The 25,622-nt window shown below is 45.2% G+C and overlaps 1 protein-coding gene across 1 annotated transcript; it reads left to right on the forward strand.

The window, feature by feature from the left end:
* The first annotated feature begins 2,645 nt into the window (after positions 1–2,645).
* On the forward strand, positions 2,646–25,536 carry LOC115409875 (TGF-beta receptor type-2-like). Its single transcript, XM_030121168.1, has 7 exons — positions 2,646–2,919; positions 7,244–7,385; positions 8,172–8,362; positions 12,142–12,926; positions 14,829–14,970; positions 22,285–22,409; positions 24,381–25,536. The coding sequence occupies exons 1-7, from the start codon at positions 2,847–2,849 to the stop codon at positions 24,567–24,569; spliced, it is 1,647 nt and encodes a 548-aa protein (XP_029977028.1). The 5' UTR covers positions 2,646–2,846; the 3' UTR covers positions 24,570–25,536.
* The last annotated feature ends 86 nt before the right edge of the window (positions 25,537–25,622 follow it).

The raw sequence follows: 25,622 nt of genomic DNA on the forward strand, positions 1-25,622 counted from the left end.
GTTCAAGTGTTGTAGAATTAACGTTTTTAGATATTACAAAGTGAGTAACAGACATTTAGTCAAAGTGGCAAAACACAGCAGTGTTGTGACCATCAGAATTTCAGAGCTAATTCTCCAAAAGCTTATTTCAGTGTATAGCATAACTATTTAAGTGTGTGTTCATTCCTTACTAACTATTAAAATGAAAAGTAACGTAGAAGGGTTTACAGGGTCATATTAACGGCTGAACCTCAAAGTGGTGAAGGCGGTGATAAAACGCCGGTTAACTCTATTCATGTCATGTTAGCTGTTTGGATGAGCCGCTCAGCTTGTTTCCTCCCTCAGCGCGTCTCTGCCTCTCGCTGTGAGATGATTCAATATTTCTGCGTGCCTCTTCCTCCTCTCGTGGCGTTCCTCCAGCGCGGGGGAGAGATCTTATAAGAAAGGGTGCATGCATTATAATATGCGTAGCATCCAGCGTGGGAGGGAGAGGGGAATCGCGTTCTGGCTGCCGTCGTTCTACCTACAGACGGACCCACGTCTGCCTTTTTGGAAACGTGCTGCGTGTGGCGCTTGTTTGCTATCGGCGTTATCTCGAGGCGTGCGTCCAGAGATTTGTCATCGGGTTGCTCTGTTTGCCTTTCCACTCGACCAAAGCCGTTTACAGGAACGCCAGGCACCTGCTATTGAGCATAACACCGCTCAGGATGTTTGCCTGAAGCTTGTTTATCCGTGTTTGTGCAATGAGGTGAAGAGAAATAAAAAAAAAAGAAAGAGAGAGAGAGAGAGAGAGAGAGAGAGAGAGAGAATGCTCAAAGGCGAGAGGAACACTGGGAAACTTGTGCAACGCTAAAAGTAATAGTGAAAGAGGCAGTCAGAGCAGAAGACGCTGTGTTCTCTTTGGACACACGTGTTTCCTGAAGTTGACAAAGTCGTAAAGCTCTTCATAAAAATATATATGTATTTATAAAATGCAGCTTTTGTCTGGGCGTTGCGGCGTGCGAGCAGGATGCCGGGCCCCTCCGGGAGCCCACATGTGCTGAGGTCAGGTGGGGAGGGAGGGCTGTTTTGCTGCCGGATCTCCACCTTGTGGTTTGGACTCCGTCTCGCAGTGCCGGATAGCCGCATGGCGTCCAGAATTGGACGGAACACACAAAAACCAAACGTCCACACCCTCAGACTGCGAGCCAGAAGGGGAAACAAAACAGCGAAGGAGAGTAAACACATTTACATGTGCTGTAAAGACACATCCTGATTGTCTTTTCCCCCCCTCCGCTGCACCGATCCGGCTCGCCCTGCGGTGGAGCGAGGCGCGTACGTCCTGTGTGGAGACTTATAAGCTCCGGGGTCGCGGGGTCAGCGCTGAAACCTGACATCACTGCTGGAGTATGCGGAGCAAAAACACATGTCCGCTGAAGCCCTCCGCAATAGAGCGCTGATTTATGGGCGCTGTAGTGGACTTAACCTCCGCGTGTCTCTGATAAAAACCAACACGAGGAGATATGGAGACTCTCACCACTTGATTATGTCATCCTGGAAAAAAAAGTGTGAGAGCGAGAAGCTGCACCAGCAGAAGTGAGGAAATCAGTGGTGGATTAATGTCTTCCACCAGCGGAAAGCTGATTGTTTCTCTTTTTATTGTGTCACTTCGGTGATTTTCCAGATTTTCTCTGCCGGAGCCAAGCAGCTCGTCTTTGATGTTGACTGTTCGTCCGTCCCGCCGCGGCGTATGGGCGGGATGGGACGACCACGAGGAGGACGAGCCGGGCCGCTGTGGCCCTGCAGAGTCTTCTCTCCGCTCAGTTGATAATAAATAAATAAACCAGTAAATATGATTTCGCTCATCCAAATAACAGCAAATAAACACTGTGCATTAGCGGAGAAGATCGGGATCACATTTCAATGAGTGAAACCCACATTGTTCATCCTACAAATGCATGTTCTGAAATATGGAACCATAAGGAAATGAACAGGAAAATTAACCTGCAAGCTTTATTTTTCTTAAACTTTCACATTCTTTGTATATGGGACAAACAAAGAATATTCCTTCATAATCTGCTCATCATCCCACAAATGTGGGAACCACTGAAAAGGAAAATAAACAGGCATCAAGCCTGTTTATTAATGTTGAGCTAAGAAATAGTTTTAGAGGAGGAACTCTTTTAGGTGCCTAATGTCAGGCACTTCTGGATGATGGGTGTGGTGATCTACCAATTGCGCTGCACAAATAATGGATCCAACCTGCCAGAGAGGGGAGAACTGCTTCAACATGTTCCCAATGTTCCAACTGGATTGCGTAAGTTTGCATTGGTAAAATGCGCAGACTGGAGGATCTTTGCGCAAATAACAGATCCCCCAACAGGCCCTCCTCACGCAGCAGAGGGTGTGTGAAGGATCTTTCTGGGATCAGTTTAAATAGACGGAAGCAAACACAGCGGTTCTCCCTCCCAGCCCTGGCACCGCTTTGAAGGCGCGTGCGGCGCTCGAGCGGACTTTGAACCGGCAGGTGAAGCTTGTCGCTTCAAGTTCTCCCAGAACGAGTCGTTTCAAGTCGGTTTCTGCCTCTTTAATGACATGTTCCAGCGCCGAGAGCGCCGAGAAGAAAGTATAGAAAAATATGTCCAGCCCCTCGGAAGATTTCCTGTTTCATGAGTAGCGCACATACTGTGAGTCATATAGGGCAAGTCCTTGCCTAGTGTGTGTGTGTGTGAGAGAGAGAGAGTGTGTGTGTGAGTGTGTATCCTGCCTCTTCTGCCCCGGAGCTCTAAAGGCGCAGCAGCAGCGCAGCGGGCGGACCGAAGGAACCGTCCGCGTCCCCGTCCTCCTCCAGCCGGCCGCCGTCCCCGAGAGAGGGGGTCCGGGTCTTCATGGAGCCGCTCCGGGTGTCTCTCCTCTGCTGGGGACTCGTGCTGTTCGCCGGGGTCCTGCTCCGGGAGGCGGGTGAGTCCAACTTTTTTTTTTTGGAAAACTCCTCAGAAAAAAGTTGTGAAAGGCGCGTCGTGAGAAGGCGTCGGGATTTTCCTCTCCTCTTTCTGGTATTAACTGCCGCTATGAGGCAAATTGCTTCCTTTTAGGAAAATATAAAAGTTTCTCACAGGTGGTTTTTTTTTTTATTGCGGAACACTCAGAACAGACGTTGATTTAATAAACTCCTCAAGTGCGCCGCTTATTGAACCTTAACTTTACTGACATTGAACTTCACGCAAACACTTTTAGACATATTGCCTTTTATTTATGTGATACACAACTTTTAACTGTGCCTCTGCATTTTTAACTTCGAGACTTGCTGTTACACTGCTTTCAATAAGTGCTACATTGAGTTAAAACTATTATTATTATTACGTACAAGCATCCAAGGGGGATAAGATAATAGACATGTTTGACAATAATGCAGTCCAGGTCAATAACACCTCTATTATAGACCCAAATGAAAAATTAAATGTATTCCTCTCTCATGATCTGGAGCTAAGCAGAGCTATATTTCCTCTTTAAAAACAGGTTATGTTGAAAGCCACTCTCAAACAGTGACTCTTTCACATACAGCCAAACACGTGAGTGAATATTTACTGTTCACTGTCACCCTTTGATTAACTTGAGGTTTTCCATACTGTTTAACATAAAGGTCATGATTATATAGTCTGTAAACACAAATGTACATAAATGAATATTCACGTGCAGAAAGATGGTGATGATGATACATTATGTTTATAAAGTGCTTTTCATAAGGCTGAAAAACACTTTACAGCCTGAAAACACAATAAATACCACAGTTACACCGCAAGTAATTCAACAGTTTAAAGCCAAGTCGTCGGATACACACACACACACACACACACACACACACTAACATGACCCAGAAGGCTATAACAGCCTGTCAATAAACACCTGCCAATGATTTTGACAGGTGTTTCGAATCGTTTTGCCTCCCTTTAACTTAAATGAGTGAAGCAGAATGTTATGAAACTCAATATGGAGCAGTCATATTCAACTACGACCTAAAAAACATATCCGCTAGTGCCAAGATAAGCTATTACCTCAATAGAAAACACTGACAACGGCATACAGGCCCAAGCACACATAAATCCTTACCTGAATATACATGTGAATGTCGATACACACACTGCCTACTTTATCAGGTCCCATCTGTGTAATATCAACAAGTGTTTCTAGTATTTTGGCTCTTTTATTTAACAATCAGAAGATTCAGAATATTATCAACTTTTTAAAGCAATGCAATTCTGTTTAAATGTAATATCAAAAACCTTTTAAGCCAAGCAGAATGATGTAATGTTTATATGGACTTCATTGTGTCCACCTGTACCATGTGATTAGGCCCAGTACACTACAACTCTCTGTAATCTGACAGGGTGTATCTAATATTGTGGTCTTTCTGTGTAAGATGCATGAGCGGGGCGAACCATATGGAGCACATAATATGATGCAGTCCTGTTTATCGCCACTGCAAATTACAACCTGAAGAGTGCTTCAGCTGCAGCCTGTCTGATGATTTCAAGCAAAGCCGAACACGATTACCTCTGTAAAATCAGAATGTATGATACTCTACTCTGCAGGAGTGTACCTGATGAAGTGGATGGAGCATGTAAACACACATAAACACACAAGCATATAATCAAACCCATGCACAACAACCCGACATAAAAACTGAATATTATTGGATACCAATAAATAAGAGGCAGTACTGTAGGAAAGTAGTTAAAAATATACATATATATGAAAAATATGGTGAAACCATAAAGTCTTTCTCAAAAAACTACTATAAAAAGTGTTTTTAACCACAAAAACATCTCAGTGCAGCAGAAAAGGATGACATAATGATAAAAATCAAAAGTAAAAGTCCTTAAACATAAAATGCCCACACAATATCTGAGTCGGGAGAGTAGATTCTTCTGTTTATGTGTAGCTTCCAGCTTTCAGGCTGCCACCTGTTTTGTGTCACGGCTTTTAATGCCCTCCTTATGGGTCATCTGCATCTTTGATGTGCAGCCACAGCGCTAACAGGACTGCCCCCCCCCTCCCCACACCTTGGGAAAAAACTGCGTTGTACCTTCATCTATCTCAGACCCAGTCCCCATGGCACCAAGTGGCTTTGGCTGCTCCTAATCCTGTTTCCCCCCTCTCTGCAATTATATGTAGCCCTGGGTGACAATTACTACCATTCATCCCTTCCATAGCCCGCCTCCTGGGTTTAAATGACATGCTCTTTCTGAGGAGCTGCTCTAATGATATAATTACTTGGGCTCAGGCACCTTTCTACCTCCACTGGCACTCAGGCATGGCCTATCCTCTCAGTGCTGATTTACTTCAAAACACCTCACACAGCACCGCCGGGCAGGGTTAGAAATTGCTCCGTGGCGAGGTTTAGTCAGGAAGTGGAGGTGTAATATTTCTGATGTTTATATTTGTGGGGAGGAGGCCGTGGGTGAAGACGGAAAGCAATAGCTGGCTGCAATTTCCTGATAGTTTCTTTTGTGAGCGCGTCTCTGATTGAAAGGCGGCAGAAACAGGGTGATGTTGACGTTAAGCGCTCGGCCCGTGGCGCTCTTTCACACCGCCCGGCTGTACAGTATTTCGCTCGCTGCAAGCCGCAGATTTAACCCCACCCTGTACTCTGGGTGAGTCGGCACAGTGGGATTCTTGTGCCAAGTTAAGCACACACACACACACACACACACACACCACACACACACACACACACACACACACACACTCACACACACCTTTCTGTGAGAAGCCAGAAGCTAACGGATCCTAAACAGACAGTTTCAGTGTCTGCTGACTGTGTGAAGAAGCCGGGTTTCACATCATACTTCCCTTTCTGATCATGTGAGCAAGTAACACTGACGATGCATCATGGATTCTTTTGTTTTTTTTTCCGCTGTCTTGGAACTACAACACGTCAACAGAAACAGACCCACTTTCTCTCTCGGGCTGATCACACTTTGCAAAACCTGATGCAAGAGACAGGTTGAGCACGGCCGGTCGGCTCACATCTGACGTGTGGTTATGTGGTCTAAACTGTAGCAGCACATCACATGAGACTCTTCCCCCTTTGATTCCAGTCTGTGTGTTATTTTTCAGCATAGCAATCTGGAAGAAGTACAGTGATCGAGCTGTCGCTGTGTGGGAATCCAGCCCGAGTATCTGGTTCTCTGTTTACTCCACAGACTCTTGGCAGGAGGCCTAACTAGACATCATCTCCATCGAACTGCTTCGGCTCTGCGTCATGTAGATTAGTGCAAACTACATTTGCTGGAGCGCGTGACTTTTTGTTCATGTGATCCTTTAACCACCGATAATGGATTGATCCCGGGAAGTTTTGGAATATCCTCTTTTCGGATCATTTCCAGTTATTAAATCTCCAAAAAATCCTGGTTCCACTCTTCCTTTCATGTGGCAGGCAGCGCCCTCTTCTCAGAAAAGCTCAATTGAGAAGTGAAAATAGATTTTTTTTCACCTTACACATCACCCCCTATTTCTCCTGTCTGTTTCCAATTGAGCTTGCTGCATGGCTGATTTTGGTTATTAAAGCTTCCTCCTCAGTGCAACGACAAACTGCAATCTCAGACTGTCTGGAGGATTTAAAAAAAAAAAGTCCCTTTTTTCCTCCAATTAATCACCCGCATATTTCTGTGAACCGTCTATTTTTTTTTTTATTTTTTTTTTTCTTGATAATGGTAAACATTGTTGGCACAACACCTTTCTCGATGCGGAGCCGACTCATCGGGCTGACAAATTAGAGACTCCTCTGCAAGGAGACGCATCCCTGTTTCCTTTGTTTGTTGTTCTTGCCTGTCTGGCAGTTGTCTCCTCAGATGATTATCAAACCCACAGGCACTCATCACACAATCCCGTCTGTCTCAGTGATACGGGTCTGCCTGCTGGCAAAGTCAGGTCTCAACAAGTCCAGAGGAGGCGCATGCCAATGCACAGTGCTCTTGTTGTGTAGATTTCACATGGGGGGGGGGGGGGGGGGGGGGGGGGGGGGGGGGGCGGCGTCCGCCCCCCTGGGATGAAATACTTTGGATTTTCTTGTGGTCATGTTGAATATCTGCTTCTACTCACAGGCAAATTCCAGAAGATTCCCTCCCTTTGATTAAGCCGTTTTCTTTTTCTTTTTGGTATTTGAAACGCTTATGATAACACATCCCTGTTACTAATCAATACTCTGAAGCCCCTTTTGTCTTTGATTCGATCGGTACGTCTTCATGTTTCTCACTGTTTTCCCTCCCTCTTATTTTTCCAGACGCCTCAATAATGAAAATCAGGAAACTCTGCAAGTTCTGTGACGTGCAGCCGACCAACTGCAACGGGAAAGGCAGCTGCAGTTCGGGCTGCGAGATCACCTCCATCTGCACCGACGACAACGACGTGTGTGTCAGTATTTGGTGAGTGCTCGTCGGATCTTGTCATTCTCTGCATTCGTATTGCCATCGTACCGGCGAGACACAAAGGATATGAGGGACTCCGCGCAATATTGAAAGCAGGAACAATTTCCTCCCCCCTGAGCTCTAAAACTTCTCCCCAGAAGTGACCTTTTCCATTTGAACACGTTGTCAGTCTGCGTTCTGCCGGAGAAACAGTTGGTCGGATCGCGACGGGTGCACGGGCGCCGAACCACCCATCAGCATCAAATCTGACTCGGAATGTGAGAAGCAGCGGGACGCCGATTTGTGTCGGTGTTAAAAGCTTAAGGCCGCGCTGCTGTTTCTCATTATGTGAGCGATGTAGCGGGCATGTTATGAGCTGAGGTTAGCACAAAGCTAATGGCACATGGACGGCCGCATCTCTTTAAAATGTCCCTCAAAGCCGCCCTGCCGGCTCGGCCCAGCGGGGACGGCGAATTTAAATATGGAGATTTGTGCAGGTTCAGGTTTCTACTCCCCCCCCCAACCCCCACCCCGTTTCTAATGATGTTTCAAAATCTCTCAGTTTTCTGGCTTTGACCTCAGTGTTGCAGCCATTTACATAATATTTAGACCGAGACAAACATGCCATTTCTATCCACGGATTTATTCAGGGGAAAAAAAGCTTTATTTGCACAGCGTTAGACCTGTTTTCACCTATCTGTTACATAATAATACAAACTTCTGAAAAACAGTCCTCCTCTGAGAAACTACTGATAACATAGCGAGGGTAAATGACGGCCGTTTTTTCTGTGCGTTTCCCCCAAGGAGAAAGAATGACGATAACGTCACCTTTGATACGGTGTGCCACGACCCTGCTAAGAGGCTGTACGGCCTGGTCCTGGAGGACTACAACAACAGCAAATGTGAAATGAAGGAGCGACGAGGAATGGGCTCACTCTTCTTCATCTGCTCCTGCTCCGAGGACGAGTGTAACGACCACATCTTCTTCAATGCTGGTAAGTTAAACACGTTCCATATCAAGCAACACGTCAGCAATGAAGTCAAAATTCATGTGACCTAAGCAAACATTTAGATGATCTGAAATACCAATTTCTACCACTAGGTGGTGTGTTGAGTTTTTTAAAGAGGCTGTGATGTTTTATGGCCATCGCAATAGGCAACTGGAAATGATCAAACTTGAATTCTGGATTCTTTTTGATGTGAAACCTTTTTTAGGCACACTTATTGTATTATTTTGTGTAGTAAAACTTTAAATTAGAAATTAAGATTTTTTCCCCCCACTTTTTCTAACTTTTTGAAGTTGGTAGAAATTTTGTTTATTTTTCACCTTTGATATAAGATTAAAATCAGGTTAATTGGAAATGGTAAATGGAGTTTATTTTTATCAAGTTTTTCACTGATTTAAACCAAAGCACTGTACAGCGTGAATCACATTCATCCATCACTAACGTTCGCATCGCATTGAGTAAACGTGACCAAAATCACATTTGTTTCAGAATTTTTTTGCTAATAATTCATGCCACATGCTTCTTGCTGGACTTTCAGTATACATTCAGAGTGCAGATGTTTGCTGCAACACTGCAAACAATATAAAATGAGTGAAATATGAGCCACTGCAGCTAGCTCTCAAAAACAGGTGACAAAGAGGCAGATTGGTGAAGTGATGCTGCATCTGTAGAAACCTTCATTCAGTTTAATTTAGCTTCCATGTCAAGTCAAAGCAGCAGCGAGGAATCCTGGGAACCAATATGTCAAAGAATGAGATGTCATCAACCAATATATGAACGCGCAGTGAAGAAGTTAGACAAGAAAATAATTAGGTTTAACAGAATAAGTGGAATTAAATGAAAAATCAAGAGGATAGATATTCACTGAGCTTTTCTTTCGGCTCCAATCTGATCCATCCACCATTTCCATCCACTCCTGAGAGAGATATCTGGCTCTCTGCTCTCTGAATGCTCACCAGCTCGTCGAAACATTGTCTGTCTGCCATTCGGCGCCTGGCAAGTCGCACACAATGGGTTTATCAAAGCCTGTTGAAAATAGCTCCCTGCTGTCCATGGAAATAAATTTGATGAGAGCGTTGAGATTAAACCAAAACAATGAAATTGCAAGCTGTACAATCAAAACAATTAACTAAAACATGCTAAATGCTCCTCGGAGCTGCAGACTGTGGCCGTAATGTTCCACGAGTCCCATCATAGAGACATCCGACCCACTCTTTTGACAGCTTTAGGTGCTGAAATACCCCGGGTGCTGCCCCTATCTCAGACTAGAGTGTTTCCTTTTAAAGTGTACCTGGCCTGCATCAGCCTGTCAGAAATGAAACCTCCTGTTCAAACATGCACAGAGGTACATGATAACGTCATGTGTTTCGGGTGAACGCTCCCACGTGTGCTCTGCGATGCTCTCCAGTGTACCATGATGAAAAACAGGTTCGGCTCGTCCGCCGAAGTTACGACACTGGCCCTGGAATCGCAAGTATTTTGACTACAGCGTCCCGGCAGTAATAACAGTGAGGTACATTTCCGAGGCCCTGGCTCTGCACAGAGAGCCAAATTGAAAGCATCTGCAGAGTGAAAACCACGTCATGGAAATACGTTCGCTCACTGTCAAGAGACTGTGAGTGTGTGTGTGTGTATGTGTGTGTACACTCTCTGAGACGGTGCTGTAATGAAGGAGCTCCAGCTGAAAAAACTATGAGGCAGCAAAGCAGTAAATACAGATGAATGTACTTCTTGTTATGTCAGCTGCTAAGCAGTGGTGGACTCTGCAGAGCGTTCGCTCTCTTCTGTACGCTCATATTTTCCCTGATAGAGATGATATATTCACGACACGGCAGCAGCGGCTCTTTCATTCACTTCTGTTGCAGTTTTGATACCTTAATGCTTTTATGTTTGGAAATGCTGCTTGTCTGGTCCAGCTTCTGTCTCTTTTCCTATAATGCTGGATTACAGCTGTACTCAAGTACAACTTTAAAAAGTTTCTGGTTTGTGTGTGTGTGTGTGTTTAAACTCTAGCTTGTAGTTAACTTTCCTTACTCTCAGCTACCTGATGACTAGTCAGACACAACTGTTCATTTGGTATGAAACTGGATCCCGGAGGTTAGTTTACCATAAACACAGAGAAAACCATGTGAAAGAGCTGAAATAAGTCTGAACACCAGACCTGCATAACGACACAGCAAATGCTCTTTAATCAACATCAGATACCCTGTTTGTTTAATCCGCATAAATATAGACTGCGCTTCGACTGTGAATACAGGGTTTGTGGGATTTCCAGCGGTTGCCTGGCAACCTTAAAGGGACAACAGGACTCGGTGAACGTTAAAGGCTGGGTTACGTCAGTGGTTCCTAACCTGGGGACCTGGACCCCCTAAAGGGCCCATCAGAGATCACAAATTTGGACGATAATGTTACAGAATAGGCAGACTGGATGTAGGGTTGGTAAAATGCGACTGAGTCACCATCTGGGTGTCTGGTGTGAAAAATGAGAATATCATCTTCATGTTGGTCATACAGATGTGACATGTCTAGTTTATGTTTCATAAACTATACCGAGCAACATGAGGTGTTTTAAACAGCGTCCCTTGTCCTCGGTCGTAGCGCTAAACGTCCCGAACGCGTAATGTTTCATAAGAGCGTAAAGTTTTGAGCGAAGTTGCAAGTGAGCCCCGGAGGCACAGTGTCAGGTTTGTTGTGAGAGAGAGCTCCTCACTCTGCAAAAACCAAAACAAACCGTCTGGGGCCCTGCGCAGCTTTTCAGACATGTGGTTTCCTGTTTAGGGAAAAAAAAAAAAAAAAGCAAGAGGGCGAAGCAGGGCGTTTGATGAGATGGCTCTTCCACCAGTCGTCCACCCTGGTCTCAACTCTTTTTCAATAGAAACTGAAGCGGTTATGCAGCTTCCACAAAGCTGCTTTCACACTTTTCTTCCATATCAAATTGGAATTGTTCAAGAAAATAACTCACCGCCTATCTGAGACTACATATAAATCATTTAAATTCAGAATTCACTCAACTGGGGGCCTCAGTTGGCGTTTTCTTATCCAACGTGTTGCGTCTGGCGATGTGCTTTTTATAGATCCCACTTTATGAGCGCCACTTCAAAAAAAGTGGGCCGTAAACAGCACGGGCATAAACTTTCCCTGTTCCACGGAGCCGTGGCAGCTTTCAGACGCAGCCCTCCTCTAAATCATGACAATCAGACGCACGTTATAAAGAAACGCGACATGCAGAGGACCGGTCCGGGCTTTGGAGAAGTTTGTGGTGAAGATGCTAACTTTAGCTGGATGATGCTCGTAGACGCTCCACAGGGAAAGGCTGCGATTCTGCTCCTTAATGAGAGACGCTGATAGAAATCTGCCTCTGAAGTGACTTTCATCACACCGTGTTGTGAGAGACTGCTTCTGGTTTATTATTGTTGCGCCTAATTAAGCAGCACAAGTGAAAAGTGGATAAAAACAGCAGCAGCATAGCTTAGTTTGGGCAAAAAATGTCATTATTTAAAGTAATTTTAATTTAGAAAATGTTGTTTCATCATATCAGTTGACTCCACTGACAAAACAACACAAGCTTGACTTGTGCTGCTTTTTATTAAGAACTACATTAAGACTGCCTTTCAGTTCCAGGATCACAACATCTCGTCATCTACATAATTGACTTTCTGGATGTCCTTCCTGACGAAGGCCTCAGTGGGATTCAAACCCTGACTTTACCCAATAATAAGCTCTACATATGCTCTACATATCCTCTGCTTGTGTGTTGTCCTCTTTAGGTTCCTCAGACGTGGACTCCCAGGTGGTTTTGGTCATCTTGGTCAGCCTGGTGCCTCTCCTGGTGATCGCTGTGGTGGTCATCGCCTCTTTCTACTGCTACCGGGTCTACCGCCAGCGCCAGGCCCACTCCAGGCGCAAGAAGGGGTCGCCGCTGGACTTCAGCGACGCCCACGCCATCATCATAGACGAGGACGGCTCGGACAGCAGCTCCACGCACGCCAACAACCTCAACCACAACACCGAGCTGCTGCCCATCGAGCTGGACGTCCTGGTGGGGAAGGGCCGCTTCGCCGAGGTGTACAAGGCCAAGCTGAAGCAGGGCTCCTCCGTCAGCGAGGAGCAGGGCTTCGAGACGGTCGCCATCAAGATCTTCGCCTACGAGGAATACGCGTCCTGGAAGAACGAGAAGGATATTTTCTCCGACGCCGACCTGAGGCACGAGAACGTGCTGCACTTCCTGACGGCGGAGGAGAGGAAGGCTCAGAGGCAGTACTGGCTGATCACGGCCTACCAGCCGCGGGGGAACCTCCAAGAGTACCTGACCCGCCACGTGGTCAGCTGGCCCGACCTGTGGACGCTGGGCAGCTCGCTGGCCCGCAGCGTGGCGCACCTCCACAGCGACCGCACGGCCTGCGGCCGCTACAAGGTGCCCATCGCGCACAGGGACATCAAGAGCTCCAACATCCTGGTGAACAGCGACCTGACCTGCTGCCTGTGCGACTTCGGCCTGGCGCTGCGGCTGGACAACACTCTGTCTGTGGACGAGCTGGCCAACAGCGGCCAGGTAAGGCTGAAAATGCAATCTTGTAATAATTTGTGCCTTGCACTCAAGACACGGGCCGCTCGAAGATATTCATCAGAGCTTGCAAAAAAATAAAAAAAAGCCACACCATCAATCAAACTTTTCATTCCCGATCTTCATCACCGAGCTCTCTAAATATTTGGCTCTCTCTCTTGGCTCCAGGTAGAAAGTGCTGATGGTGTTCTTAGGTTGTTGTTTTATTATAGTTGCAAGACAAACAGGCTTGATTGATTCTTAATGGACTCATTACATTGATGTAATAGGCCGGAGCTACATTACACTCTGTTATGAAAATGAGTCATTATAAAAAGCGGCCTCACCCATCGCTGCGCGGCACACCTAATGCATTGTAATGCCCTTAAATGCGGTTGGAGGAGGCTCCGGCGAACACACTTTCCTGGGCGGCAATTAAGTGAAGACAAGCATCTTGTTGATGAGCTCAGTGATACCTTTGTTTTTCCAATTATTTCATACATCAACTATGTCTTGATGCAGATAGATATGGGCTGACATCTTACTGCAAACTGCACTAAATGACCGCCCGACATTGTATCTTGCAGGTAAATTGCCGTTTCTTTTAAGATGTCGTACTTACCGCAATTTTCTCGAGAAAATTACCGCTGTTGCACCACAGTTAAGCAACACAAAACAGTATTGCACATTAGTGGGGCACGGAGGTGTAACGACAAGTGAAGTTTTCAGGTTTCTCCTGACAGCTTTGTGTAATTAATCTCTTTATTTTAACTCTTATTATGCTTTTGAAGCACGTTTATTACTTGAAATGAGGAACGCATCTGAAAAATTAAGACCTATTTCAACTAACTGATGGTACAGAAACATGGAAAACATTATATTAGTATGTGTGTCGGTGCATTTCCACGAAGGATTTGAAATCTGCAGAATCTAGTTGAACAGACTTCACTAATAACATCTGTCTCACAGAGCTCTGCATGATTAGTTGCGTTCACTCATTCATACAATAACATCAGAGGTGCTCTGGCACTGGGAGCAACTGAGGCTTCAACAAAATATCAGTAGACTTTATTGTTCTCATATGGAAATCTCACTGGGCAAATAGAGAAAGAAAGTCATGTAACAAGCATATTTCAAACAGTGTCTTGGACATCGGGGGGATTTTTCCAATACACAGGGCTGATTTAGTGGCTCTTTTCGCTCTTATATGATTTTTTTTTTTTTTTTTTTTTTTTTAAGATCAAGAAAATCAGGAGCACATTGGGCACCATTCCCAAAGTGACTGCTGCATTCATTAGTTTGTCAGCATTCATGAACCTCATTCAGACGCCATTTACACTTTTTTAAGCAAAAATGAAAAGGAGCTGTTGCGTTTTAGGGGTCAGTTTTACCCAAAAATCTTTCAAGTGAAAATGTTTCAGAGTCTCTGAAAACTGAACTTTTTGAAAACAGCTCACAGGGAGGTTTTTTTTTTTTTTTAAACGCTCCAACTCCATCTCTGTGGAAACGAGGAAAACAGCGAAACACTGCTGCTGCGCACCACGCCTGTAGTAAACAGTTCCTCTGCACATTTGCGAGCAGATAGGAAGTCACGACATTTGCCTCCAGAGTGTCTTGACTTTCAGGCGTTGCTGCTGTTTCTGTGTAGACTGACGTCATTTTCAAACCTTTGTCGTGGAAACGTGAAACTTTTCTGCAACAGAATATGAAAAAGCAGCTTGAAACACTGCAAATGCAAATGAGGCCTCATTTGTTTTTTTTGTCTTTCATTGTGTCAGATACTTCTATGCTCAGTAAAGACTTTAACACAGATGCTTCATTAAGTAAAAGTACCGATTTGTGTTTTTTTTTTTTCCCATCTCTATAGCGACGCTAGCTCTGACCTTGACCTCTCTCTCTGCTCCTTCACAGGTGGGCACTGCAAGGTACATGGCTCCAGAGGTGCTGGAGTCCAGAATCAACCTTGAAAATATTGAGTCTTTCAAACAAGCCGATGTTTATTCCATGGCTCTCGTGTTGTGGGAGCTCATCTCCAGGTGCAGTGCAATCGGAGGTAAGGCAATAAGAGACGTTTTGAGCTTCTCATGCTGCGTGAACTTGTTAAGCAAATTTAAATTGAAGGAAAAAAAAACAGCTGTAAAATCAAAATAGGAAGCATTACTACACCATAGTCTGATGAATATTTTGGTTTGTGGGCTAATATTAATTTTATGTCAAATAGTTTCATCACGCCTCATCCAAACGAGTTCTGACAGCCTCCGCTGGCCTTTAAGGTCGAGCGAGTGAAGTGACGAATGAAGCTTTCAGATGAATTATTCAGTGACAGGGAGCGTCGGTGGGTGATAGTGTGAGTAAATGTTTAGCATCTAATGCGTTTAGCCGTGCCTCGGGAGGAATCCTTCTCACTGAGAGGAGAACGGGACGAATTCCTCACCAAAGTTGGTTTCATCGTTCAGTGAACGTGTGAGAAAACGTAAGCTAAGTTGGATGAGATGGACAACGCCGCATTTCAGTCCAAGGCTCATAAAGATTCGCCTGCCAGCACCTGTAAAACTCGCTAATTGACGTATTAAATGTTTTGTTTTACAATTTCACAAAAGAGAGTCATCTTTGTTTTTACAGGACTCGATTGCACAAAAAGATCCCCCATAAAAATTAAATTACATTCCCTGATAGGTGTGTATTTCACCCTGGATTCTGGTGCAAAATACAGTGAAATGTTCAAAAAGCCTTTATTGCTGCTGCATTCTGCACTGTTAACAGAAGCAATGGCAAGGGTACTGCCATTATCTGTCAAAACAAACTTTATTTTCCTTGATCGTGATCAGTTATGTCTTCCTGACTGATCACCCTGTACACACATGAAGCATTACCTGTGACCTTTGGTCGGCAGTAGAGATAGTCTCCATTTCCTCGGTATATCAGACGTCAGCCCGGGCGGCCGTATTCTATCGGAAGTCAATAGTGGCACTGATTGATGAAATCCCCCTCGGAGTCTGTGGAAATATCCTCAGAAAAACTGTAAAAGAAGCGCCTGGCTCACTTTGACCTTCAACAAGTACAAGCACATCGACTCGGCCAATTAGGAGCCCGGCGAGCAACTCCACCTCGAGTCCGCTGAATAAATGTCTGACGCTGCGCAGAAGGACTTAACGTCCGAGTCGCCGCTCACGCATTAGTCACAGCGCCAGCGAAATTTAAAAGTGTCAAACGCACAATCTGTCTTGGAGGAGTCCCAAGGATCAGCCTTCACTTAACCAATGTGGCGTTACTCGTGTTTGTCACTTTGCAGCGAAAACAAGGTCAGGATATGTGCAAATAATAGCGAGGGGCGATTATGTGAAGGCGGTCCGCGGGGCTGTATTTCATGTCGACAGTCGGTCATTTGTTCTCGCTTCCCCTCGGTGTCTCTGCGGTCCCGTTTGTTTCTGTGACTGCTCCTGTCTCCATTGTGTCAGAGCTGTGATTGAAAGCCGGGTTTTGGGTCTGAACATTTCTACTTTGGAGTTTTCCTGTTCTGCCCACCCCAGGAGGCGGCTCCTTAAAGTTACTGCTCAGTTAGTTTTTGCCCTAGAGTGCTCTCAAGCAAGAACACGGCCGAGTGACCCCTGGTCCCTCGTGCCTTTCCTTCCCAATATGCCTTCGGGTATGCGTTTGGAAAGAAAATAGACTATTTCCTGTTTTTCAAAAATCACAGTTTCTTTTTCTGTATGGATGTCTCCTCTTATATACAGTACGAACGTATTGTACCTCCTGTCTCCTGAGAGCGGAGCGGGCAGGAAACGTGTTTGGAGGTTTGGGGGGGGTTGGGGGGGGGGGGGGGCACTAAATAAATCCAGGTTTACAGTGGCGTCATTTGGTTCTGACTGGAGGGATTTTAGGGAATCTTCACGGACAACAGCTTCATTCATCAATCCCACATCCTCCTTGATCCAGTTTTCATTTCAAGCTGAGTTCTTTACTCCATTACTTCATATTCGTTTCGAGTGTTTGCACGGGAAGTCTCTGCCTTTCCCTCCGTCTGAGCGCCACACTTTCAACGCCTCTCAGTCTGTCTCCTTCCCCCTGCCCTCAGGTGGGGGCGGCAGCAGTTAATTACTCGCCCACTGCAGTCGCAGACACAGACAGACCGGCTGGAATGAGTGGATTTTCTCCGGAGGGGGAGGTGAAGAAGAGGGGTCTCCCGTCACACCTCTGCACTAAAGATAGAAACCTCTGGGATTGTTTGTGTGTGTTATTTGTTCGACTCTGTCCCCCCGGTTCCCAAGACTTGGCAAAAGTCCGAGACGAGCGGAGGGGCGAAATCTGTAGCTGATTAAAGCCGAAACCGGAGGAGACGTTCTGGTGCTGAGAGGTTAAATCGCTGTACAAACAACAGACAGCCTCCCACCTCGACAGACCCTCAGGAAAAAGGGGAAAAAAACTTCTGAAACGAGACGCTCGGCTGTGCCTCACTGGCGGCCTGCTGGCAGAGGTCTGGTTTCGGTGGTGGGGAATCTGAGTAAAGCCGATGTGCCAGAAACGCGTGTTTGACAGAGTTGTGAGCGTTCGGGCTGCCGGCCTGTTGTTTTGCCAAGTCGTCCCCGAAGGTCGGTGAGTCAGCCGTGACTCCCCATGACAAGTCGCCTCGCATGAGACAAAGCACCAGCATATCTGCACACGTACTCACAGAGGCGAGCGTGACACATCCCAGGGCATCGTTATAATGAGGGGGGCGAAAGCCCCGGCTTCCTCCCGTCTCTGATGCCACCTGCCTGTGTGTGTGTGTGTGTGTGTGTGTGTGTGTGAGAGTGTGTGGAAGACAGATGTCTGATGGGTGCAGGCAGGCAGGCAGGCACATTCCCGCTCTGTCACGGCTCCCGGGGCCGCGGTCTGATCTGAGATCTGCCAAGCAAGGAGAACACAGCCGTTTGTCGGCGGAGCCAGTCAGCCAGCCACGAGCCATCAGCTCGCCGCCTTTATCTTCCAAGTCTGCGACGACAGGGGAAGAGTTGGAGTGAGAGGTGGAACTGGGAGATCAACACAACTCAGAGAGAAGGAAAAGCTGGAATCAAGGCTTTTTTTTTTTTCCTTGTAACATAAATATATATATCCTCCTCCGTGCCCTGAAATGTCTCTCCTGTATAATTTAGCCGGTCCAGATTTAGGGTTTGGAGAAGCCGTGAGGGCGTTCCCCGGGCGGGTGGAGCTGCAGAAAGAGAAACGCACTCGGTCCCTGTGGAGGGAGAGGTCGGGAGGAGAGTGGAGGGCAGCTGCTCTACAGATGTTCAGACCCTTCACGTCCTCAGAAACGGAGGGCCTAATAGTGCGGTGTGTTTGTGTGTGGGAGGTGTCTGCCATTCGGGGACAAATTCGGGTCCGCAAACCGCTCGATTGGCGATGAATTAGGAACACGGAGTGCATAACCCAAGTTGGTCTTCTTGAAGTTGCCTTCAAAGGTTTTTAAAAGTGGAGTTCTGTAGTTAATGACAGAAAAAGCTCCCATAAGTCGCCATATGTCATGGAGGGAGCGCCGTTAATGTGCAGTGTACTCGCGTACATCTGTACTGCAGGATTTTAACAACACAAAACAAGTGTCACAGCCGCCGCAGCCTAATGAGAACCAGCAGAGGCGGGAGGGAGTGGATTAGTCAAGCTGTTGTTCCAGACTCTTAACAGACTTCAGGAGACAGACAGTGTTATTGTGATCACATTACTAATTTATTTCCAAGAACAATTTATTGTTGAGACTCCGGATTGGTTCGCCTGCATTATTTATGTGTTTAGGTGAAGGGTTTTCAGTTTGTTTGTTTTTTCTTTTTTCTTTCTTCAGCGTTTGTGCTTGCAGAGCGTAATTAGACAAAAGTGGTGGAAGAGAAGCAGGAAAAGCAAATGAAACAAGCTCTTGACTGGCGATTGTTTAGATTGTCGGGGTCATCTGTACCATTCATCCTCCGTATCTTCCAGAGCTTTATTATTCTGGGCCGTCTGTCTCATATATTCTCAGTGAAGTTTTGAAATTTCTGTCCTGCCACGTCCGATTCAGCCTCCGCACACACCTCAGATCAGCCGTCACGCTGTTCTCCAAACCCACCTGACTTCATTACCTCCGCCCATCAAGCCTACACCATCCCCACCCCTCCATCTGATACCCCTTCAGTCCAATCAAACGTAAAAAAAAAATGCACACATTCCTTAATCGATGAAGAAATAGTGAAGCAGGAGAACCACTTTCTGTCAATTAGATGTGGCAAAAGGCTTTCAGATACACTCACAGGATAAAATTATCCCTTTAACACTAATGTCTGCGCTTATTTCACAGCTTACAATTCTCTATAAAAGAGCTGTCAGAGCGATTTCTTAGCCTGGATATTTATGTATTTCCGTTTTAAAGAAGAGAGGGTGTTTTGCAGATCTGATTGACAGTGTCAGCAATCAATAGCTCTGAACGGGCATTTTACCCCATCTCCAGATGTTAGGCGACTTATAAGGCTGGCGCTGCCTGTTTAATTGCCTGACAGATTCGGTTGGAAAGAGATCAAGCTGAAGCTGAAGATGTTTTTAGTTTGAAGTGTGTTTATAAAGTGTTGAAATCAATAAAAAGAGGAAGACTGATTAATCAGAGGCAGGATTGTCTCTATATTTGTAATGTGGGCTTCTGAGAACCATCAGAAAAACACAGTAATATAGAAAGTTGAAGAGATCATCAGAATAAATCCTGTTAGTATAGCAGTAGGAGGGATAACGTCTTCTCACATCGTAGACTGCTGAGAAGCCTCGGATCCTTCCACAACGGAAAGCGAAGAAGTTTCAGGTTCCACCCATCACTTTCACCCCCGTCACACTGCTTCCACGACTTAATGCGCTCTGGCTGATCGGTTTTATGCCCCTGTACTTATCACAGTTCTGCATATTACCTTCATTGTTGCTGGCATGGACGATCAATATCTCCCCAAACCGTTTCTGACTGCGTGAATACGGTAGTCTGTCACTCAAGACCGACCGGCTGAGAAGAGCGCCCGCACCGTCACGGGCGCGTATCGCAAATCTTCTGAAGGGAGCCGTTCCTCCACCGCGCAGCAGATAAATTCAGCTAAATTTCTCCTGGCTGCAGATTCTCAGGCAGTTTCCACAGACATGCCTGACAAGTGGCGTGGAAAATAGACGTTAAGGATGAAATATGTGCTTCCGCTGCAAAAACCCGCCACATGTCAGCCGCCGTACGACACACAGTGGAAGTTCCTCATTGTTGCTGTGCCCGAGTTGTTAGGCGGCTCTGCAGAAAACTCGTCAATAGGCAGTGTCGACTTCTGCAAACCCCAGCAGTCCTCACGATGTGTGTTCAATAGTTTTTGCTTGTTCAGAGTTTAATTTAAGGTTTGCCTTTGAAAATCCATGTTCTTTCTTTTTTAGAGCAGGATTGGGCAATCTTTCCATCCAGGAATTTACTTTTTTTTTTTGTTTTGTTTACACTGCAAAGTGCTCAGTGGTGTAATTCATATTTTTGGAGGCCGTTGTTTGGAATGAACACATAAGCATGTTTGCCTACAGTTTACAGAATGGATACACTATCTGGAATAAAGCTATACGCTATCTGGATCTGTCAAAACAAATAAGCCGCAATATAAATACATGAGGAACATCTGTCCGAGTTTCTCTTCGGCATCGACCGGGGGGGGGGGGGGGGGGGGGGTTGTCGAAGCGTGAAGACAAAACAAGAATAACTCGGCTTGCAGTAAATAGGAAGTGTCAGCATGTGAAAGCAGCCCTGTGCTGCAGCTCGTCCCCGAGGGCTCGGCGTCCGCGCCGCAGGCTTCGCCGCTTCCCCGTGAGCCTCTTCGCGACAAGTGAAGCTGTTTTTGGTTTCTCCAGCACTGCAGACTTTATGCTAAACAAGAGAGTGATTCATTCCTGCAGATGAGCCTCATTACATGCTGTAAACTTGCTTGGTTTCCTCGGACTTGTTGTGAGTGATTGTCTTCATATCGCTGCAGTCAGAGGACGCGCAGAGGAGGCGTGACTGGAGAGTCTGCGCAGATCAGCACTTTTCCTTCAGCTAGCCTTTGTGCATGTTGAGAAGGCTTCATCAGTTAAACACGTGATCAGTGACACTGTTGTTTTTTTTGTTTTGTTTTTTTGGTGCATTTGTAGTTTAACTCTCTGTATGAGTGAGGAAGCCTGAACGCCTGCAGGAAACCCACAGACACATCTGCACACAAAGGAACCACCCAGCAGAACACATCTGCTGATCGAAAGGTCAACCTGTGACTTCTTCAGTGTTTTTCTCTTCTCTCACTATCAGATACCCAAAGCAACAATCACCACCGGCCTCCTGACAAATAAAAGAATAATTTAACCTTGTGAAAATAAAGGATGGCTTCAGTTTTCAAGAGGGTCAAAGGTGACATGAGAGGGATTAAAAAGCATTCTAGGTTTCTATTAAGGCGAATATTTTGTTCGATTTATTTATAAAGAGTGAGTATTTTGCTGTATTTCCTAAACATTTTACTTACAGTGATGATACTTGAATATATTCTGATACATGTGGGTGAATTAGCTGTTGTGACACAGCTGGATTATTGCGTTCGCCAAGCCTGACAGTGGAAGTTTCCAGCATATCCTGCTCCTCTTTGGTGAAACGCCGTGGGAATCTCAGTCTCTCCCGGTCATCTTTTAATCACTACAAACATTTGTTTTTCCAGTCATTATTTACTCCGGCATCTTTCACACAGTTTAGTGCCGCATCACTCTTTTTTTTTTTTTTTTTTTTAATCTCTCTGATGTGTGTTTTCTTTCGAGGAGACCTCCACGCTTCAAAGAAACGCTGAACGAGATTTGCTGTTTTTACTCGGCGGATGCATTAATTCACACCGAGATGCATTTTCTTTGGGAGCCGTGGAGCGGCGGTGTCCGGACCGCTTCCTCCACGCCGCCCCCTTTGAAATCCTGCCCTGAGTAAACTCCGCTGATAAATTTCCTTTGACCGGCACTCTGGATTTCTGTTGTGACACAAAAGCCAGAGCCGCGACGCCGCGACGCTTTAAACTCACCGACGCCGTGGGTTAAAAAAAAATGTGATAATAATGTTTCTCTTCAGCAAATCTCCCCCTCGGCCCCTCTATCAGCGGGGCTGGACTCTTCGCTTGTTTGTGCTGCTTCGGTGCTATTTTAAAGTTTGCAACCTGCAGTTTTAATTTGGCGCGCACAGTGAATCCTTTGAGAGGTGTTGTTGATGTGTGCGCTGTGGGGCACTGCCATCTGATCTCGCCTCTCAGCTCCGAGTGTCTGCATGGGATCTGCCTCAAAACTTTCTGCCCGTGCAGAAAAAAAAGAGCCAAAACTCGTCGTTTGATCTATTTTTTTTTTTCCCCCTCATGTTTTTCTGCAGAGGTGAAAGAGTACGAGCCACCGTTTGGGAACCTGAGGGAAAACCCCTGTGTAGAGAGCATGAAGGACAGCGTTCTACGAGACAGGGGACGACCCGAGATCCCCAACAGCTGGATCAACCACACAGTGAGCGACAACCCACACACACACACACACACACACACACACACACACAACCAGATGACCCATTTAGCTTCAAACCTTCAGTGATTACTCATTTTGTGTATATCATGTGTTTGAGTGCTTTCAGTTTCAACTAATCAACACAGTTTGTCACCATACACTCTACAAAAAAAATGTCAAAAATAAAGTAAGACAACAAAAAGCAACCATAGTTATGATACAGGCTTCTTTCTTCAGTGTTTATTGTAAAACTGGAATCCTCGTCCACGCTCCTCAAATCAACTCTACTTATAAAATCAGCTCTTCTTCTTTCACCGAAAACTCTGCTTTCATATTAGCACTGACAAACAGAAGTAAAAGATGTGTGCCTCATTGTGATATTTACTTTTATTACTATCTGGTGTTCATGCTTAACCTCTGCTGAACCGTGAGAAAAAAACAGCTGGTCGCACTTACTGTTTGGAGCAGAAGCTAATATGATTTATTTTACACAAGTGTTGTTGATTTTGGATGTAATATAATCGATATGATATCGATAATGAGGAGAAAAACAGAGACATGTTTGGGATTTATATAACACATGGACTCAATATGCTTTGATTTGGAAAAATGGAAAATCCCATGGTTAGTATGTACTTATCAGTAGTCCAGAGTCCGATTATTTTAAAAAAAGAGGAAGAAGAAAAGATTTTATTTCAAAATGTTTTGTCAAAATGCAGCTGACAAAAGACGAGCAAATAGGTGTGGAACTTCACGTTGATGTTGCTTCTTAATTTTGTGAAAATATAACATTAATGTTGTGTTTTGGCTCTTTGCTGCTGTGAATAATCTAAATTCTGCAAGTTTGCAGCGTCGCAACACGTTTCTAATCTGAGCGTCTCAAAGACATTTTATCTTCTCTGAGATCTGAGAGGAGCTCAGCAGATTTTTCTTTGTGTTTATAAAACTATGCCGGAGAATGTTTTTTCATCTTCTTGCTCGGTTTGGTCACCTGAATTGTGTACTTACAGGGGAAAAAAAACCTGGGATTTTGTCAATTACAAGTAAGAAAACTGAAAACTCCACAAGTCTTTGATCCGACTTCTTCCATGGAGGATGAGGAAGGCGGCGGCGAGCTTCCTGTTGTATCTCTCTCATCCTCTTTCAGGATTCCAGTTTGAGCCTTTAAAGTTTAAACTCTGGGAGGCGCTACAGAGTCGTCCCAAGACACATTTAAAAACTGCTTCATCCCTCCTGATATTAATATTCTTAACTCCAGAGTGATCAGTGGTCTCTGGACCAGTCATGACATGAACTCTTCTCCATATTTAAAGCATCAAATTTACGCAGTTTACGTGTTTGGTCTCTAGTTTATTTTATCAACAATAACACAAGGAGGAGAAACAGAGACAGAGATAAACTGATATAGTGATCAGGTTAATGCAATCATATAACCACAGACAGAAATTTACCACATTTAAAGTCATTTTAAAGCTGTAAATCATTAAAGTTGTGTACTTTGGTCAGTTTTACACTTTCCGATTTCAATATATGGAACTAACATGTAATAGAGCAAATGTGATTGTAAAATGTCACATTTGTGAAAAAATAAGAGAAATTCTAAAACTGTCATGTATTGGAACCAGTACCAGATTTAAACGATGCTCCGCTCAGCCAGGGGACAACTATGTTTTTAAAGTTAAAGCTTTTATTTTTCTTAGGATTTTTAACTTATATTCCCTCCATTTGTGTTCAAATGGAGGGAATATATATATTTTTATGGTTCAGTTTTGTTTATGAAGCATCTCTGCCTCTACTTGAGTTAAAAACAGTATTTTTGGGGTCAGCTGTGGGGTGACTTCTGGTCAGAGCGCAGAGCGCAGATAGGCTGAAATATCCTTCCAGCTCAAGGTTGTGTTATTCTTTCTCAGTGAGGCTTGCTCCGAGTCGATGTTATTGACCGAGTGTGTCTGCGGTCCGCCGCTCCCCTCGCAGGGCGTCCAGATGGTGTGTGCCTCCATACAGGAGTGCTGGGACCACGACCCCGAGGCCCGCCTCACGGCCCAGTGTGTCGCCGAGCGCTTCAACGACATGGAGTACCTGGACAAGCTGTCGGACCGCTCCGACTCGGAGGAGAAGATCCCCGAGGAGATCTGTGTGGTGGATGAGAAGCAGACGCTCTAACAGGGACGCTGCCCCCAGCAGGCCGGCCGAGGGAATCGCAGCCGGGGCGGGACTGCACGGCGAGGGCCAGAGGAGCAAACTGGAAAATCCTGCAGAGGAAATAGGAAAAAAAAAAAAGACTTACTTCAAGCATCAGGATCAAGTCAAGAACAAACAGGGAGATGCCTTTATAAAGCTTTTTTAACCAAATACTTTTTGCACTTTAAAAGTATCTATGCACAGCCAATGATATATTTTCAGTGCCTTTCTCTCTTTTTTTGTTTGTTTGGACGACATTTCAGGTATAGGAAATAAAGGGACTGTGCCTATTTATGAAAAAGAGATCAAACAGAGGAATGGGAAATGTTCAGAAGCTAAAACACTAACATCTCCCCCGTACTGTTATTCAGCTGCGCCCTTTGTTTTCCGAGGTGGCCAGCTGGTCCTGGATGAATGTCAAAGGGACCGGATGACAATGCCTCCCCAGACTGGAGGTGGAAGTGGAGTTTCTGGTGTGAAATGGAAATTACTCCCGGCCGAGGAACAGGAAAGCCATCCGAGGCGGTAATGCGCAGGGAGAGGTGAAATCATAACTCAAGGACTAGGAACTGTAGGTTTTAGACATCAAATTCAGGCTGAAAGGAACAGAAAACACATATGAATATATCTGTGTGTGTGTGTGTGTGTGTGTGTGTGTGTGTGGGTGTGTGGGTGTGTGTGTGTGTGTGAGAGAGAGAGAGAGAGAGCCTCAGATCCGAAAAGGAAAGTCTGAATAATCAGACCAAAAGAAGAAAAGAGAAGAGAGACTTGTATTATAGGGACTGTAAAGTGCAGGATCCAGTCTGATGCCCATATGTTATTAAAGCCGAACTTCTTTTTTTCTTTTTCACAGAAAAGAGATCCCTGATCCAAACCTCAAAACGCATCTTATCAAAGCAGTTTTTGTATAAAAATGTAAAGGCATTATTAAAAATGTTATTGTACCCTTTGCTGCCCTTGGGTGTTTTTTTTTATTTTTATGATAATGCATCCTTCATTCTTTGATAGCTATCTGCTCCTCTTGACTGTTCTGGG

The sequence above is a fragment of the Salarias fasciatus genome, chromosome 22 (assembly GCF_902148845.1).
Source record: "Salarias fasciatus chromosome 22, fSalaFa1.1, whole genome shotgun sequence".
In the NCBI taxonomy this organism is placed as follows: domain Eukaryota; kingdom Metazoa; phylum Chordata; class Actinopteri; order Blenniiformes; family Blenniidae; genus Salarias; species Salarias fasciatus.

Excerpts from the sequence above, each read along its gene's own strand:
- LOC115409875 (XM_030121168.1), top strand. The coding sequence starts at position 2,847 with ATGGAGCCGCTCCGGGTGTCTCTCCTCTGCTGGGGACTCGTGCTGTTC. Across the intron at positions 7,386-8,171 it reads GACGTGTGTGTCAGTATTTG|GAGAAAGAATGACGATAACG; the intron begins GTGAGTGCTCGT and ends GTTTCCCCCAAG. Across the intron at positions 8,363-12,141 it reads CCACATCTTCTTCAATGCTG|GTTCCTCAGACGTGGACTCC; the intron begins GTAAGTTAAACA and ends TGTCCTCTTTAG.